Raw genomic sequence first — 18,708 nt, forward strand, 5'->3', positions numbered from 1 at the left:
GGATGAGTTAGCCCGCTTCCCACTTCTTTTTGCTGGTACAGAAAGTAGGTGGGATCCTGCACAATGCCCGAGCCAGCCAAGTCAGCTCCGGCTCCCAAGAAGGGCTCCAAGAAGGCGGTGACCAAGACCCAGAAGAAGGGCGACAAGAAGCGCCGCAAGAGCCGCAAGGAGAGCTACTCCATCTACGTCTACAAGGTGCTGAAGCAGGTCCACCCCGACACCGGCATCTCCTCCAAGGCCATGAGCATCATGAACTCCTTTGTGAACGACATCTTCGAGCGCATCGCCGGAGAGGCTTCTCGCCTGGCCCATTACAACAAGCGCTCCACCATCACCTCCCGGGAGATCCAGACGGCCGTGCGCCTCTTGCTGCCGGGGGAGCTGGCCAAGCACGCCGTCTCGGAGGGCACCAAGGCTGTCACCAAGTACACCAGCTCCAAGTAAGCGGACTCTGCTGCTGAGAAAGGCCACCCAGAACCCAAAGGCTCTTTTAAGAGCCACCCACTTTTCTCAGAAGAGAGCGAGTCACTTGTCTCCAAACTGCAGTATATTTACCTGGCACGTTGGCGTCCTCTCTCCCCCCCTCCCTGCAATAAAAGGCAATGACTCCTTAAATTTATCCAGAAATCTACGCAGAAGCTCGTCTGTTACTGCGGCAACCTATCAAACAAGTGCAACGTTTCCCTCTCCGCTCATTCTCCGTTACATCAGTTTCGTAGATGGTTTTGCAGTCACACAGTTCTGGATTTTGCTTTTGGCACAGAAATTTCAGATTAGTACTGCCTTAATTTCTTTTTAAAAATGCTACAATTTTGAAACGAGCCCTAATCTACATAACGGAATCTAGTTATATAGCCTGCAGTAGGTTACGTTCTGCGGAGATGGTCCCGCTAGTTAGAACACTTTAGCGCCTCGTCCGTTTTAGGGGCAGAGATTAACTCCTGAAACTGACCCGAATGCTCCTCTTTCAGCCTGTATGCAATTCATCGATACCTGGGCAAGTTAGTATACCAGAATCGATCTAGTCATGGCGAAGGTCCTGTTCGCTCGCTGCTCCCGATTCTCCCCCAAAGAACCTGCTCAGCGGGAGGCTTTATTGAAGCCTTGAGACAACAGCCTCTGCGCATGGATGGGTGTCTCCTGCTGGACACTTTTCTAAGCCTCAGAGATCCTGGCGGGGCGCGGGGGGGGGCGCGCACTTGCGGCATAGCATCCTCAATAGGCTTCCTAGGAAAATGGCATGGCGCGGAGCGGGGGGGCAGCCCAGTGTAACAAGTTCAAGCTGCTTCCGTATTAGGAAGAATACGATCGCGACGAATAAGCAGTGCGATCCCTGTTCGCTTGGTGTTTTACATCCCTCTTCTTTGTCATTCTCTATACTGCCACCTAATGGGCATATGCGGTCATACAGAGTTGATCGAAAGCTGGTCTGCAGAGGCTGCTCATAGCGGGGCAGAGGGGCCGGCTGGTTTCCACCTCAGTATTGCCTCCACCATGTTTGCTGCTGGCCTGCTTGTTGCTTCTCTCTCTCTCTGCTAGCTCTGCTCCTTTTCTGAAATCTGACAGGGGCTACTTCTCCAGGCTTGATGGAGACCAACTCCTACTGGCCTCCAAATATGCAAATAGTCACCTGTGGGAAGGAACACACCTTTCTCTGACCCACCCACCCATCATCCCTGTGTGTTTCTTAGAATCACATAATTGTAGAGTTGGAGGGGACTCCAAGGGTCATCTAGTCCAACCCCTGCAATGCAGGAATCTCAGCATCCAGTCACCAGACCCTGCTTTGCTTTGCAAATGGCTAGCAGTTTTATTGCTGCACAGGGCCATTGCTGCATGTGTTGCTCTTTGTATTGTACAAGCACAAAGTAGGTGGTCCCCCAAAGAGCACCAAAGCCCCAGGGGGAGCCAACAGAACCCACAAATGATATAGAAGGCAGTGAACATATTTGACAGATAAAACAATATGATATTGTATAGTGTATTAGTACATAAAAACACATGGAACATGAGCTATATTCTGGCTGGGAAAGTGCAGTGAGTGGAGCATCTGCTTTCCATGCAGAAAGTCCCAGGCTCAATTCCTGGCATCTCCAAGAAGGGCTGGGGAAGTTCCCTGCCAGTCAGTGTGGGCAATGCTTGACTTGATGGGTCTCCACGCCATCGAGTGACCCAAGGAAGAAGCGGGGCTCCTCAGGCAGAAAAGGCCACACCTGCAAACAAAGACAGCAAGCTCCACTTTGGGCACCCAGGGGGAACCAATCCCAACAGGGATTGCATTTGACACCAAATTTAAAAGGCAATCCAGGTGAGTGCTGTTTCTGAAGGAGTCCTTGGGTGAGCCCTTTGAAGCCACATCTTTAGCTGCCACCACAACTATAATGGAGACAACTCTTAACTATGTGGTGCCTCATTAGTCAGAGGCAAAATGTAGGTGGCAAAAAGGCAGGGCAATGAATGTGACTCTTAACTTTGTGCAACTGGCTACATTGCACACATCAAACCCTCTGTGAAAATAAGAGGAGACATTGGGGCTATCCTATTGCTTCACTCCTTTCAGGTACTGGTCCATGCCTAAAAGCGCTGTGGTGCTTTCCCCATGAAAACTTGTTATTTAGTGCATAATTGGAGCAAACATCAGGCTTTCAGTGGATTGTCGTTTGCTCTGGTTGAGCTTTCCAGAGTGGGGAAAGCGCTGCAAAACAACCTGGGACTGCAGCATCCTGAGGGTTGTTGGAAGTGATTTGTTAAAAATGCTCCCAGCTTTGCCACTGAATTGCAGTTTCCAGTGCTCTCTTCAGCTGGTCCTATACATGCAGCAGAATGAGAACTGTACCATTTGGGGTTAGAGGTGGAGATACCGCTTTGGAATGTTCCCCCTGTATAAAAGAACTACTGCTCCCATCTACCCCGCAAACAGAATACTTGCATCTCTGGCATTAGCCCAGTACTTTGTTCTCTGCGCTAGTTTTCTATTGCCATATTTTTCTAAAACAAAACAAAACACCAGAGAACTTGTCCACATAATGGACCTAGTGAAGGAGAACTTTGGTAGGTGGGCTGAGAGTCTGTTGGACCCTGAGTGAGAATCCGGAGGATGAGAGGGAGGGTGTGCTGGAAGGGAAATGAACTGACATTGCTTTATATATGTTAGTAACTTAGTATTAACATAATCTTTTTATGTGTAACTGTATTTTTAACAATATTTTGTTTAAGTTGTCTGTTGTTGCTTCAGTTTTCTGTATTTTTAATATATTAAGCAGTATCGAAATTAAACAATCAGTCAAGGTACCATTAGATGACTTCTAGTTTGAAGTCTGGGCTCCCCACAGCAAACAGCAAGTTGCAGAGGCAAGTTGGGGTGCTGCTCAGATAGCAGGTTTCTCAGAGAGCCTCTGAGGTCCCATCTGCCGATGCAGGACTTCCCCCCCAGTCACCCCCAAAGTTCTTTAATCAAAAAGGAACCTGTTCTGGCCACTGCCACATGAAAAGCTTATTCGGAAGAGAGAAGGGCAGCCAGGACAGCACAAGGAAGGGCAACTAGACCAGTGTAAAGTGCCATTTAAACCTGGCAGCAACTCTTAAAATGAAGTTATTCTTTCAGTGTTCCTTTAAAAGAGATACAGCAAGCTGAAATTTGGCAACTGTCATGGAAGAGCTTAAAAGATGTGAGTCAGGAAGCTAGCCAAGTACTTTGTTGTCCCTCTCTAAGAAGAACAGAACAGACACAGGAAGCACCTGCCTCTGCTGAGCTACAAGAAAGTCCAGTGTCACCTAGTGATTAAACCATATAATGACACTATCCACATAGCAAATGAGTCTTTTCGTAGCTGACAGAAGCAACAATGAGGAATAACATTGACTCTGAATCGGTGTGCTGACTTGAATAAAATATGGAGAGGCAGGTAAGCCACACCCCACATAATCACATGACAAGGTGCACACACACACCATTTGAATGATGCCCATCAACTTTGGGGGCCCCTGGCCCCCTGAAATATTTTATTGGGGGGGCCAAGACCCATTGGCCCCTAGAAGTTGATTCCTATGCTCTGAATCACTATTTGTCACATACCAGTTTAAAATACAGGAGCTCTCTCAGAAGGGAAAAACAGTTAGCAATCTTAGGCAGGCTAAGAAAACTATGAGGGTTTATTTGAGTATTGTGTAAAACATTATACAATGGAGTGACTTTATCCAGCACATCAGAATTTAGGCAAAGGCATTGACCAAGCCACACAGAAAATTTCATTATTATGGAGAGTCAGTGTGGTGCAGGTGGCGCTGTGGTCTAAACCACTGAGCCTCTTGGGCTTGCTGATCAGAAGGTTGGCGATTCGAATCCCCACGATGGGGTGAGCTCCCGTTGCTCTGTCCCAGTTCCTGCCAACCTAGCAGTTCAAAAGCATGCCAGTGCAATTAGATAAATAGGTACTGCTCCAGCGGGAAGGTAAATGGTGTTTCCGTGCGCTCAGGCTCTTGTCACAGTCCTCCTCCATGCACCAGTAGCGGTTTAGTCCTGCTGGCCACATGACCCAGTAAACTGTCTGTGGACAAATGCCGGCTCCCTCGGCCTGAAAGCGAGATGAGCACCGCAACCCCATAGTAGCCTTTGACTGAACTTAACTGTCCAGGGGTCCTTTACCTTTACCTTACCTTTAGTGCTGAGTGCATTGGAGTAGGACCACGTAGATTGGGGTTCAAATCTTGCAACCATGAAGGCTTTGGACCAAACACTGTCTCTCAAAAGGTTATTGTGAAGGTAAAAGGGAGAGGGAGAGAACCATGTGCCCTTTTCTTAGTTAAATATAAAACAGATTGTATAGTAACAGTGATGTGGACTGGACCTACCTTCAACCTACTTTTGTAGAAACCCATCACTCCAGCAGGTGCAGGCAGCCGGTGACTATTCAAGGCAAATGCAGCTCACTAGTCATGAATGGTTTCTCTGGGACTGGGTCAGCTTCTTGGTGTTTGTTTTGGCTGATGGGGAAAGCACCTAGCAGGCACAACATCTGGCAGGATGTGAGCTATGTTAAATTGGTTGGTAACCAGTTGTGCTGCTCAACCAATTAAGCAGAATTTTGGAAGGGGTGGGAACTGTGAGAACACAAATATTCCAAATCTCAGTGATGGTTCACTGTGTCTTGAGAATTTCAGGATTGTAGCCAGTAGCTTGACTGGCTTGTGGGAGCCTCTCTCTTTTTTATCCTTACAACAATTATGATTTTATGCTGTGAATTGGCATGTGGTTTTGGGATGAAGAAAGTTATACAAATTTGGAGGAGAAGGAGGAAGAGAAGAAGACATCAGTTAGTTCTAGAATGGATAAGCTTTGGTTCTCCAGAGATTTCTGGATTACAACTCCCATCATGTTTGACCATTGGCCAGTGGCATAGTGTGTGTTGCCAGAGCCCAGGGCGGGGCATATGTTGCACCCCCTGTTGGACTGGGCAGCTGTGGTGGGTGCATGCACCAGGAGGAAGTGCCTGGAGAGAGTGAATGGAGTCCGCCTCCCAACAGGCTCCTCTACTGCTGCCTCCACTCACCTGAGCACTAGACCAACCTGCCTGCTGCCACACCTCAGCTGCTAGGGGTCCATGGCTGTCATGGAGGTGCCTGATTATGCCCCCACGAAAATGTGCACCTGGGGCCATGGCCTCCTTGCCCCTCCCCCCCATGCTACACCTCTGTTATTGGCCATGCAAGCTGTGGGAGTTGTGGTTAAACATCTGAAGGACTATTGGCTATCTCTGGTCTGCTCCCTGCAACCTGCTTGTTTCCATATGAGTAGCAAAAGCCATACACACACATTGGCTTTCTGTTTTCCTTCCATAATCCAGAAGCTGCAGAGTTGTGAGTTTCATCTTTTTTATATTTTAAGGACAGCTCCCTCTTTCAGTTGCCTAAGAGTTTGTGCATTAGAGCAGAGGTGGTGAACTGACAGCCTGCAGGCCCAAACTCCCCCCTCCAATACTTTTTTTTTTGCTAACCTGCCAACTCCTTGCTATATCTGGCAGGCAGCAGTGGCATCAGCATCACCAGCAGAATCAGCAGCAGCACTGGCAGCATCAACAGCAACATTGCTGCTAATAACCAAATTAAATCTGTCAGCAGTGGCTGTGAGTGTTCAGCACTTCCACCGCTCTGGGTGCTTTCACCATTCTTTCCAGGAGTGCACTTGGGGAACTCAGAGAAGGCAGGCAGAGCACGTTGGAGCAGATCTACTCTATCGATTCACAAAAAGTGCTAGCAATTCCCACATTTGAGGTGTACAAAATCCAGATGAGTCAGAAGGTTGATGCTCTAAGGACAAAACACAAAACAGATACATCAATCATTTTCCCCAACAAAATATTTCTGCTGCACTAATCTAGACTCTGGCAGCCAATGACAGTTGGATTCCTTTGCCATGGATAAAGTCATTCAAATTAAGCAGATGTGCGTATTTTATTATTATCATTTTATATACAGTTCATTTAGTCCTCGTTCTGTTTCACTGTTTCTTGCAGCTTCTTCTGGTTTCTGTTTAGACATAAGCAATGTGCAGTGAACTAAACTTGGTGCTGAGGCCAGCCCCATAATAGCAACTGGAAAACTTAGCAATCATTGTGACTTTTAAGACTAGAGTAGACATTGCCCACACAGGGGCCCCATCTGCACTGTGCATTTAAAGCAGTACTGCACCACTTTAAACAGTCATGGCTTCCCTTAAAGAATCCTGGGAACTGTAGTTTGTTAAGGGTGCTCAGAGTTATTAGAAACCCTTGTTCCCCTCACAGATTCCCAGAGTGGTTTAACAGTCAACCCTTCTTCCCAGAGAACTCTGAGGTTGTCATGGGGCCAACACATCAGCAGAGCCAATCCAGTGCAGCTCCTGCTGGAGCATTTCCACTGCGACAACCTTGCTGCCACATTGTCCCTTCCCCTCTCCATCCCAGGATGCAGGAACTGATTGGCTAGAGGGAGGTCAGGTACCTTGCACTGTCCACTGGTGGACTTCAGGAAAACTAAATGTTTGAAATTTAGAACACTGGTAGTTTGTTGTTTGATTCTACACATTCATTTTAATATGTATTTGTTTCAGGTTAAGTCGAAAGGCATTGCACAACACTGTAGGGAGAGGGCTCATGATCCTGCTGTAATGTCGTACAATTGGGGTTGAGATGGGAGGTCTCTTGAGACACTCTGCCATTAGGCCTGGTGAGGTAGCAGGTCTGGTGGGCAGGGTCAGGATCCCCTGGACTCTTTCTCCTAAGGCCTCCCTGGCCCTTTCCTCCTGGGAGGACTAAGCGCCCCTGGTTGCAGAGGACACTCTCCCAAACTGTCACCAGTGTAGAACTAACATTCAGGTGCCAGTCTGTTCGGCTCTGTATGTGGAATGGGAGGGGGCACCATCTTGTCCTTTGCCTCCCAGGAAGCAAAACGTCTGGCCCAGCCGAGAGAAAGAGCTACATGTTGCTGTTGTTTTGTTCAGTTCAGCTGTCTGGCCACTGGAGGGCAGTGTGCCACTTCCGAAACCATCAAAACTCTAATTGAGGAGTGAATCTTCTTGTCCTCCAAGGCAAAAGGCTCAACCAACTCCAATGGCCCATCATGTTTCAGTAAATGCTGCTCAAACTAATCCTCCCCAAGGTACCAGCATTGACATCATCTGGGTGGGCACAGGCAGAGCTGTACATGCATTTAAAACACGTGACCCAAAGCCACTCAAATGACATGCCCAGAAGGATGCGACCGGCATAAGTCAGGCAAATTTGCACCATTTGTTCTGTTTTTGTTCCAGAAGACAACTGCTATACAGAGCACTTAAACCTTCCTACTTCTCTTCTCCCTATGAAATCCATACTTGCAGCCACCATGAGGTCTAGAAACTTGCTTTTTTACAAACAACAACACAACCTTAGCATACCCTCCGAGTGTCCTGATTTTCCAGGGACAGTCCTGAAATTACAGAAGATGTCCTGGTTTCTCATCTGATCCCAGAATGTCCCGGTTTTCCTTTTTCCTCCCCTCCCCATCTCAGAGAACAATTAAAAGTGGCGTGGGTGGGTGGGAGTCCTGTTTATCCTGAAAATAAAATCCCTGCACCCAATGAAGGAAATGGTAAATCTGGCATACGAAGCCCTTCTTGTAATTTTGAAGGAAAAGGTCACCAGTACACTTTAAATCCATGAACTACAATGCTTCAGCAGCAAGCCATTTTTAATGAGTATTTATTCCTTTATTAAAAAAGAAGCCTTACACTGTCTATTCAGAAGTAAGTCCCACAGTATTCAATGGAGCTTCCTTCCAGGTAACTGGGTAAAGACTAGGCAGCCTTACACTGCAATTCTAAGCATTTTTACTCAGAACTTAATCCCACTGAGTTCGATAGGATTTCTTCTATCATGTGTTCCTGAGCTTTCTCACAGTTTCCATTACTGCTACTATATCCCGCCTTTTCCCCTCACAGGGACTCAAGGAAGCTTAAAGCTAAATTTATATTTTATTCTATTTATCTGTGGAAGGTGTTATACACAGTTTGTTCCCTCAGACATTTGTTCTTTACAACAATCCTGCAAGGACAACCTGTCATTGACTCAAGGTGATTGATGTCTATGTGTTCTATGTGATTGATGTCTATGTGTTCTATGTGTTCATGGGTGCATAACGTCTCTGTGTGGGGCGAGATCAAGCGCGGGAGAAGCTTCCTGATGCAGAAGAGGATGTCCCTATTTTCACCAGAGAAATGTTGGAAGGTATGCCTTAGTTATTTAGGATGTTGTATGCTGTGCCCATTATAAAGTTCTACAAGCATATAGAATTGTAGAGGATCTATGAATAAAACACAAGTGAAGTGGAATATAGATCATGTCCTAGTAATTGCTAGAGCTAGCGGGCCTGGCACCCTGTCATCCCAACAGAAAAGCCCTTGGTCTACTCAGAAGTAAGCCCCACTGCGTTCAAGTGGGCTTACTCCACTTGGATTTCCAAGGGTATCTGTGTTTTGGTTCTTGTGTTATTTTGGAACATGCGGATTTGAAAGGGCTGTGCGTTTGATAGAGCTTTAAATGTGAACTGACTCAAATCTCTCTCCTCCCAACCTCCCACTCCGCGGGATCCTTGGCTCGAGATCTCCTGCCCCTTTCTCTCCCATTTTAATTTTTCTCTCTCTCTTTAAATTTGCTTACGGGACAGCTGGGCACTGGGCACATCTCTGTTGCCTCTTGCTATCCCTCACAGACCATGGTGCAAAGCAGCAAGCAGGCAGGGCTGGGAGTCCTCAGCCACCTGCCCTCTACTTTTGCCCAGAGACATCCTTAAATTAGCATATGCAAAATGGATGCAAATTTGTGCCACAGGCCTGCACCCCTGCGTCCTTTTTTAGCACCTAGCAACGCCCCTGGTTCTCTGAAGAGTCTTTAATTAGAAAATGGGAAGTGGAAGCCACTGATCTCGTAACACCAGCTCTGTGTGGCGCTGCCTCTTTCCCAAGCAGTTGCAGTGGAAGGGGGAGAGGCCTTCTCAAGGTTCGTTTCCGTCTGGAGTCTCATGGCAGTTTTGTTTTACTTTACCATTATTATTTTATTTGGGCTTCAGTAAAGGTCTCTTTTCCCCTCCCTTATTTCTTATGGGGGCAATGTTACCGCTGGTGGAACAATTCACAGCCAAGACAGAGGAAAGGAATAGACTGAAGATTTAATGTAGATGGTCTGCAAAGTGTCTGACTCAGTGCTTCCTGTGTAACCTCTGAACAACAAACCTGAAAAATCCTTCCACTCCAGGTCAGATTTATTCCCAGTTTAAGAATATGTGCAGTGCTTAGATTATTGGGGGGGATTATTATCGGAATCCCGCACCTCTCAACTCTATTTTTGCCAAAACAACTCTCATATCTTGGTAAAAACAGCAGCTTTCTAAACTTGCCAGCCCACTCTGCCCCTCCTTAAGATTTGAGGGCTGACTAAGTCAAACAATATAAAACCACAGGGCTGAGTTTGTGTCACAATTCTGTGCAAGTGGAGAAAAGGTGCAGCAACAGAATCCAGCCTCCTGGCACATCAGCTTTCATGCACAGGTGTGGGTGGATTTTTTAAAAATGGGGAAAGTTTCTAGTCCCTATGATTTCACTGATATGCTTGAGAGCACAGGGACAGTACCTGGCAGAATCTCGGAAGCCTTTTGAATCCTATTTGCTGATCAGAAAAAAGGAGTGCCCCAGAAACGATGGGTGTCCATGGATGACATGCTATAGAGGAAGTGCAAGGGGGGTTCCTTCCCTCACTTTTCAATGTGATTGTCCTGCTGTCATCTTCTTCCACAGCCACTATTGAGCTAGATGGACCAATGGTCTGGTGTGGGAGAAGATAGCTCCCATGAACAGAGAGGCAGTTGGGGAGACGGAGAGCTGGGAAAGGAGCTGAGGGCATTGAAGCTGACCAGGTCAGAGGAGAGAGGCTGTCAAAGAACTTTCTGTGCATTGCCTGCAAGTTCACTGTTACTGGTGGGAGTGGAGCACATGGTGGAGCAGAGGCAGCCTCATGGAGCCAGTGGTGCATAAGAAGACCAGAAGAGCCCTGCTGGATTAGGCCAAAGGTCCATCTAGTCCAGCATATGTTTCTGACAGTGGCCAGCCAGATCCCTACAGGAAGCCACAAAGCAGGGCCTGAGAGCAACAGTCACTCTCCCCTCCTGCAGTTTCCAGCAACTGGCATTCAGAAGCACACAGCAGAGCCACCAAGATCCAGCTGACCTTTCCCTCCTTATCCTCCATGATGGAACTAGGAAGGGTTGGGGTTAGGGACATGCCTTGGCCACTGCCTTGGCCACTGCCTTGGCTTGCCAATGTTCTGCCCCAGGCCTGTTCAGGAGAGCATCTCCTCTACCCTGCCCCTGCTAGTTAGAGAGAAGCCCCACTGGAAGAGGAGTGCGGAGGGAGTACACCGCCCCCAACAGCGTGGTCCTGGCAGGGTGCCATCGTGGCTGTTCCCCCCCCCACACACACACTGGGCAACCCACCCCCAGGATGTGCGCCAGCCCCGCCTTCTCCTGCTCTCTGCCCCCATCCCCGGTGCCAGAGCATGAAGCTCCGCCACTGCCAAGCCCCACCATGTTTGAAGGGACAGGAAAGGATGCAAAGGTCTGGAGCCTGAATCTCAGTCTCTTCAACAAAATGGTTCAACCGGCACCAACAACAGAGGTCTGGGGTCCCAGAACAAGCAGGAGGGGCCCCAAATGCAGCAGAACTGACTTCCCACATATTGAAGGAAGTGAAATATTACCGCCTAAACATTACCGCCTAAAGAGCACCCACCCGCCAGGGTAAGACCATTCTGCCCAGTCTAAAATTATTGAGCTATGCCACTGTGGACTCATTGGAAGTGGTCAACCTGAAGATGGGTTTGCACACTAGAGGAGAGGACAGGAAGATGCAAGGACTCTCTCCCTTCCATGCCCCTCTTATCTCCTTAGGCTGAAAGAAGCCCCTTCTTTCCTCTCTCCCTCCCTTTCCACCTCCTGTCCCAGCTGCCGCTTGGAGGGCTCATCCACACTGCTGCTTTTCCAGTGCAAAGAAAGCACGGGGCCCAGCTCAGAAGCGGTATGGAGCTTCCGCCCTGCACCACTTCTGAAGCAGGTTCTCTGGACGCAGCAGCCGCAGCCGCATCCCCCAAGCTGAACAGAGCACACCTCATCTGAGGGTTCATCCAGGCTTCCTTTGCTGCCATGCTTTTCAGGCTCTGTGTCCAAGCAGTTTTGTTTTTTGTCCCAGCAAAATCTACTACTGAATCAGAGCAAACGGTAATATGCGAAAAACCAGATTCAGCAGTAAAACGTGGGTTTTCCTGGGGAAAGCGCTAGAACACACACACACAGAGAGAGAGAGAGAGAGAGAGAGAGAGAGAGAGAGAGAGAGAGAGAGATGGAGAGAGACTGCCAGGACATGGCGCTTTAAAGGCTAGACCTGCACCTAGAAATGTGGCACAAAAGGAAGTCTGGATGATCCCTTAGTCCCGCTTCTGGCTTGAGACAGATTAACCTCCTCAATCTTCCCAGGGCACTGATGTTGATGAGTTACAGTATACAGTGGTACCTTGGGTTAAGTACTTAATTCGTTCCGGAGGTCCGTTCTTAACCTGAAACTGTTCTTAACCTGAAGCACCACTTTAGCTAATGGGGCCTCCCGCTGCTGCTGTGCCGCCGGAGCACGATTTCTGTTCTCATCCTGAAGCAAAGTTCTTAACTTGAGGTACTACTATTTCTGGGTTACACTTCAGGTCTGTAACCTGAAGTGTAACCCGAGGTACCACTGTAGTCTGCTTGGGAAAGGGATCTTAGCACTATGAGTGATCATAAGCTTTCCAGTCCTTGCCAAAGAGCCCGGGTTCAGTCCCTGCTATTCTCAGGTGTGTGTTTTCAAAAGGGTCTCAGGTAGATGGTGATGTGAACAACCTCTGCTTAAGATCCTCGTGGAGAGCCTCTGCAAGACAGAATAGGCAAGATGGGTTGAATGGACACATAGCCTGATAAAGTATAAATTGTTAGGGCCCTGTGCCAGAGGACTCTGGAACATATTTTACTCCAGTACAGCAGGTGTGGCTAAACTAAAGCTCCCAGCACCCCTAACCATTGGGCCATGCTGGCTGGGGCTGATGGGAGTTGGAGTACAACATCTGGGAGACCCACAGGTCTGTCCCTGCCCCCCCCCCATCCTTGCTTCAGGTCACAGCTTCTCAAATGCTGTGGTATTGAGCCTTCCAAAACCTTAGGGAATTGACTTTTGACCCTCAGCTTCCTTACATGCACTAGCTGCAGTACAGAGGTTTCTGTGAGGGCTCAGCGCACATTCCCAGGTAGCCATCTTGAGATGTTGCTTCTTCAGCCAAGGCTTGCCTGTGTTGCAGCTCTACTTTAACCACAAAGAGCTCTTCTCCGCCAAGCTCGTAAGGTAAACATGAGGAGGAATCAGCTGATAAGACTACCCCCCCTCTGCTAAAAAAAAATGGAACAAATACAGAAACAAAGATAACGGCAGAGAGACTCGGTTAATTGACCTCAAAAACACAGCTCCTGGATATCTGCTTGTGTCCACCGTCTGTCAGGCGCACAGCCTCCCCATCTTGCACGTCCACAGGCAGATTTTGAAGAGATCCCAAAGGGTCCTGGTTCCTTATCTGCAGAAGCAAAGCTTTCCTCGCCCTCTGTGATTAAGGAGACATTCAACTGTCTTCCAACCGCTGTGATAAAAAGAAGGTGGAGTGTTGGTGGGTGGGGTGAGGCAAGCAGGCAGAGAACATGGCTTGGCACAAATAAATCCCTCCCTTGCCTTTTTAGATATGATGGATCAGCAAGGATGGATGAAGTGTTCCCACCAGAGGGTGAGTTTGCACGCTGCCTGCTTTCATCCCTCAACAGCTATGATATTTTTGTCAATTAAAAAGCCTTTGATTGTTCCATCCATCCATCAATCAATCAATCAATCAATCAATCAGTTGTCTTGCTGATTTGAAAGAGTAGGAGTAAGATCCTGGCACACTGGGAAGGAAGTTCCACAGCTGTGGCAGCAGATCTGATAGGTCACATTTCTCTTAGACCTGTCTGCCTGACGTTGTATGTCACTTTCCATAACATGTTGTTCACTGGGCATAAAACAGAGAAGAGGTATCTGCACCCGACTAGATGCTGCTCAACTACGACTCCCATCATGGTCTGTAGACCTGCTGGTCAGGGACTGATGGGAGCTGAGGCTGCCATCATTATATTTCAAATTTATGAAGTGCTCCACAGCCTGAAGCCATTAAAGCAGGGGCCAACAAGATAAAAATGAAATACAGTCGTACCTTGATTGTCAAATGCCTTGGTACTCAGACATTTTGGCTCCCAAATGCTGCAAACCCAGAAGTGAGTGTTCTGGTTTGTGAACTTTTTTGGAAGCTGAATGTCCGATGTGGCTTCCACGGCTTCTGATTGAGTGCAGGAAGATCCTGCAGCCAATCGGAAGACGCACCTTGGTTTTTGAACCATTCCGGGAGTCGAACGGACTCCCAGAACAGATTAAGTTCGACAACCAAGTCAGAAACCCCCCCCCCAACAAACTCTAGACACAATAAAGCCATCTGTAGGAAGTCTAAAAACAAGGAAACTATTTCTATAGGTGTAAATCAATATGTAAAATCACATGTCATGAAAAGCTTTCTTAAAAAAGTCTTCAAGTAAATGCCTAAACATTCTGAAGCAAGGCGCCTATCTAATTGCAGCTGGTAATTGTTTCCGAACTTGGAGACCAGCAAAAACTGGAGTGCCACAGGTCCTCCCCTCCTGGCATAAAGACTTCCACAACTATTACAGTTTAGCTCTCAAGTGCTACATGCCTGTCACTCATCCCAGGGCCTTTGCACTCAGTAGCCAGAACTCTGGAGTCCTGGAAGGCGGGAGTAAGTTTTCTTCATAATGGGCAAGAGGGTCAAATGGAGCTTGCAGAGTCAGTCTCACCAGGCAGCTGCCACAGCCCATCGCTTTGGAAGGGGCCCCTGCTGCTGACCGCTTGGATCCTGTAACTCCTGTCCCTGCTCCTCCTGCCACTTGCTCACCCACTCCGAGAGCCAGAAAGCCATGGGCATGAGCAGAAGGATCAGCAGCTGCTCCAGCAAACTTGCTCATCTGCCTTTTCCCTAGGGCGGTTGGTGGCAGACTTTGGGCTCTCAGATTTCAGTGGCACCTTGTGCGATGCTAAAATTCGGAGCCCTCCTCCACTCACACTCCATTCTTTTTTTTAAAAAAAAATAGTATTTATTAAGGTTTTAAGTTTACAAAAAGGCAAAAGAAAAAGCACCAAATTAAACAATGACAAAACAACACATCACAATAAAAAAACAGAAAAATAGAAACAATTAAAAACAAAAGAAAAAACAAATCGAGCCTTCCCATAACTTATCTTTCATTTGCTTGTTTCCCTGACCTCCTCACACCTCCCTTTTTTGTATTCTAAGTCAATTATCCATTTCAGCAAATCCTTTCCCTCTCTTCAAAATTTTTATCCTGAAAATTTATCTTGATCTTAATATAAGTTTACTTTCCCTCTTTTCACCAATTAACAGTCTATTTTTCTTAAATCTTTGATACATTTTTGCTAAAGTCACATAGATTCATTCCAACATCATTCTAACATTCATTAATTTTACAATGTTTCTGTAAATAGTCTTTAAATTTCTTCCAATCTTCCTCCACCGACTCTTCTCCCTGGTCTCGGATTCTGCCAGTCATTTCCGCCAGTTCCATATACTGTAGTCCAGTGTTTCCCAACCGGTGTTCCGCGGCACACTAGTGTGCCGCGAGACGTTGCCTGGTGTGCCGTGGGAGGGAGGCGGGCGAGTCGGGCGGCGAGAGGCGGGGCGGCGGCGGCGAGGAGAGGCCGCCCAGCGCGGGGCTCTCGCCGTCTGCCTGGCTGGCTGCTTGCGTGGCGCTGACGTCACGGGGCTGTAACGTGCCCCACATAGGCACACGCGGGGCGGTGAGCGAGCTCCCTCCCACATCCCATCGCCGCTCGCTTCGGCCGGCCTACTGGGCTGTCGCAGGCGGAAGGCCTGCGCATGCGCGAGGTTTTCGCGCCTTCGGGATTGCCTTCACGCCTTCCTCCTCCCGGGTCCTTGAGAGTGCGGGAAGCGGCAGCGCGAGACCGGCGTTGAGCCTGGTAGGTATTGCGCTTGCCAAGGCAGTCATTTGGGAAATGAAAACTTGCAAAGCAAGCAACCAGTTCAATCTGAAGTACGTGTATGCTTAATATCCTGTATCTGAAACCTGTTCTGCCCCCTCCCCCACACTTGGTGCCATTTTCATCTACACATGCAGCAGAGTAAGTTGACCCAGAATAGTACCAATTCAGATGGGAGATGGGAGAATGACAGTGCTGAATGCTTTCCCATGTAGAACAGTCCCTGCAAATAAAAACCTAGCATATTTGGAAGAGGGATGCTAGCCTAACCATTACCTTCTATGCTGTTACTATTTTTTTTTTTTTTTTAAATAAGTAAAAAGTGACCTTTCCCCATCTGGCATGGTGGTGTGCCTCGAGATTTTTTTCATGAAACAAGTGTGCCTTTGCCCAAAAAAGGTTGGGAAACACTGCTGTAGTCCATCACCTTCATCTGCCATTCTTCCAGAGTGGGTAGATCTTGTGTCTTCCAATACTTTGCAATAAGTATTCTTGCTGCTGTTGTGGCATACATAAAGAAAGTTCTGTCCTTCTTTGGCACTAATTGGCCGACCATGCCCAGGAGAAAGGCCTCTGGTTTCTTCAGAAAGGTATATTTAAATACCTTTTTCATTTCGTTATAGATCATCTCCCAGAAAGCCTTAATCCTTGGGCATGTCCACCAAAGGTGAAAGAATGTACCTTCCGTCTCTTTACATTTCCAGCATTTATTATCGGGCAAGAGATAATTTTTTGCAAGCTTGACTGGTGTCATGTACCACCTGTATATCATTTTCATAATATTCTCTCTTAAGGCATTACATGCCGTAAACTTCATACCTGTGGTCCATAACTGTTCCCAGTCAGCCATCATTATGTTATGTCCAACATCTTGTGCCCATTTAATCATAGCAGATTTCACCGTTTCATCCTGAGTATTCCATTTCAACAGCAAATTATACATTCTTGACAAATTCTTAGTTTTGGGTTCTAACAGTTCTGTTTCCAATTTTGATTTTTCCACCTGGAAGCCAATTTTTTTATCCAAATTATATGCCTCCATTATCTGATAATAATGAAGCCAATCTCGCACTCTATTTTTTAATTTTTCAAAACTCTGCAGTTTTAATCTGTCTCCCTCTTGTTCCAAAATTCCCAATATTTCGGCCATTTGGCCTCCATACTGAGCTCACTCACACTCCATTCTACAGCACTGCAGCATTGCAGCCGGGGCAGCCGCAGTGGTCATGCTACTCTAAAACGGCACAGTGGTGGGGCTTAGGACCAGAGGGAGACTGCAGTATGCCTGAGGGAGCCAGCCCTCCCTCTGGGCTTGGTTACATGCAAAAATGGTTCTTACTGATGATCTGGTTTATAACAAGAGAGGCCAGGGAGGAGCTGCAGCTTGCTGGTGGAGTATGTGTGTTCCCTGGTCAGAGCCGAGCTGAGCATTTCTAGGTGATGTAATGGCCCAATCCTCATGCATTCAAAAAGACGACTTTCTCAGATGTGTGCATTGGGATGTCCCACTGTTTCACCCTGAGGTTCCCAGTGGCCGTATCAGAGCAGGACTTTGGAGAAGAGATCTGGGGACCCCTGAGTAGAATGAGTAAGAGGGCCCTGGAAAACACCATTTAACATGTCCCCTTCATAAGGCCAGGAAGTCCAGAGTCTAAAATCACTGTACATACCCCACTCTGGATTGAACATGGGGACATAGGAAACTGGCTTATTCCAAATCAGACAGTTGGTTCCCCTAGCTCAGTATTGTCTACACTGACTGGCAGCTGTTCTCCATAGTTTCAGGCAGGAAGACTCTCACAGCCCTCCCTGGAGATGCCGGAGATTGAACCTGGGACCTTCAGCATGCAAAGCTGCTGCTCTGCTGCCGGGCTCCTGCCCTTGCCCAGGGAACCTCTGCTTCCTGTCAGGCTTCATCTGCAGCTCTGGCTGGCTTATGGTGCTTCTGGAAAGAGGGAGTGATGCTGCAGATTATGAAGCAGAGCTGGGATGAGCCCCAAGATCAGGCCGTGGGAAAGTGCACGGGGATTTGCAATGTTTGTGATTAACTAATCCAGCTCAGAGCATGACTAGAAACCAGATCCTCTGGGCCTTGTGGGCAATTGGGTATCATCCCGGCCTTGCAAAGTGAGCTGCAGACCACAGACGGCTGTAAGCCATCGACACACCCAGACAGCTACGCAGGACAGCATGAGCCAAGATAGAAATATGTGCACACACAAACACACGCATTTCAAGAGGACTGGGTCAGTGAACACATAAACTTGAGCGTGTGATATGACCACACACACAATGCACTTCCACTTACTTCCCTGTTTAGGGAAGTTTTTAATATTTAATGCTGTATTGTTTTTAACACTTGATTGGAAGCCGCCCAGAGTGGCTGGGGAAACTCAGCCAGATGGGCGGGAAATAAATAAGAAATTATTATTATTATTATTATTATTATTATTATTATTATTATTATTATTATTATTATTATTTTATTTATTGTACTTACATCTTGCCTTTCCTCCAAGGAACAACATCTGGGGGGCATCAAGCTTCCTCGCCCTGGCATACATGGCTCTCCTCCCCTATTTTATCATCACAGCAGCCCTATGAGGCGGGTGAGCCTGGGAGTGCAGCAGGCCCAAGGTCACCCAATGAGCTTCATGATGGAGTGAGGATTTGAATCTGGATCTCCTCATCTTCAGAGGATCACAAGTAGCTGGGCTGGCAAAGGTTGATAATCCTAGGACAGATCAGTGTGGGAGGGGATAGACCTTGACCTGGGAGACTGGGGTTCAAGCCTCCCCACCCCCACATGAATTTCCCTGGGTCAGTGGTTGTGTGGGAGGAGCTTCACACGGGATATCAGTGAAATAATAAAAAGATCAGACTGGCAAACCCCTTTCACAGATGCTGCCCAAAGTCTTTTAATTGGGCTCACTTTGGAGTAAGGGAGCAGAGGCAGCAGCCCCCCAATTTCCACCCCCCCCAATTCCCAGGTTCTGAATGTGTCTTTTCCCTTTTGT

General features: G+C 47.6%; 1 protein-coding gene and 1 long non-coding RNA gene across 2 annotated transcripts in view; one reads left to right on the plus strand and one right to left on the minus strand.

Annotated features, from left to right (window-relative positions):
• Window positions 1-19: 19 nt before the first annotated feature.
• LOC310699149 (histone H2B 5-like) overlaps window positions 20-18,708 on the plus strand; it is a 960,349-nt gene continuing 941,660 nt past the window's right edge. Inside the window, exon 1 of the mRNA XM_083486803.1 lies at window positions 20-1,480. Within this exon, the coding sequence (XP_083342929.1) occupies window positions 64-444 (381 nt within the window). The 5' untranslated portion in view covers window positions 20-63 and the 3' untranslated portion in view covers window positions 445-1,480. The remainder of the gene's footprint in view (window positions 1,481-18,708) is intronic.
• LOC310699160 lies at window positions 6,432-14,062 on the minus strand. The gene is made up of 2 exons (XR_014521950.1): window positions 13,035-14,062; window positions 6,432-6,525 (listed from the first exon to the last, which is right to left on the minus strand). It is a non-coding gene; the product is annotated as an uncharacterized lncRNA (long non-coding RNA).

Source organism: Podarcis liolepis, assembly GCF_965112155.1.
Source record: "Podarcis liolepis genome assembly, chromosome: 2".
NCBI lineage: Eukaryota > Metazoa > Chordata > Lepidosauria > Squamata > Lacertidae > Podarcis > Podarcis liolepis.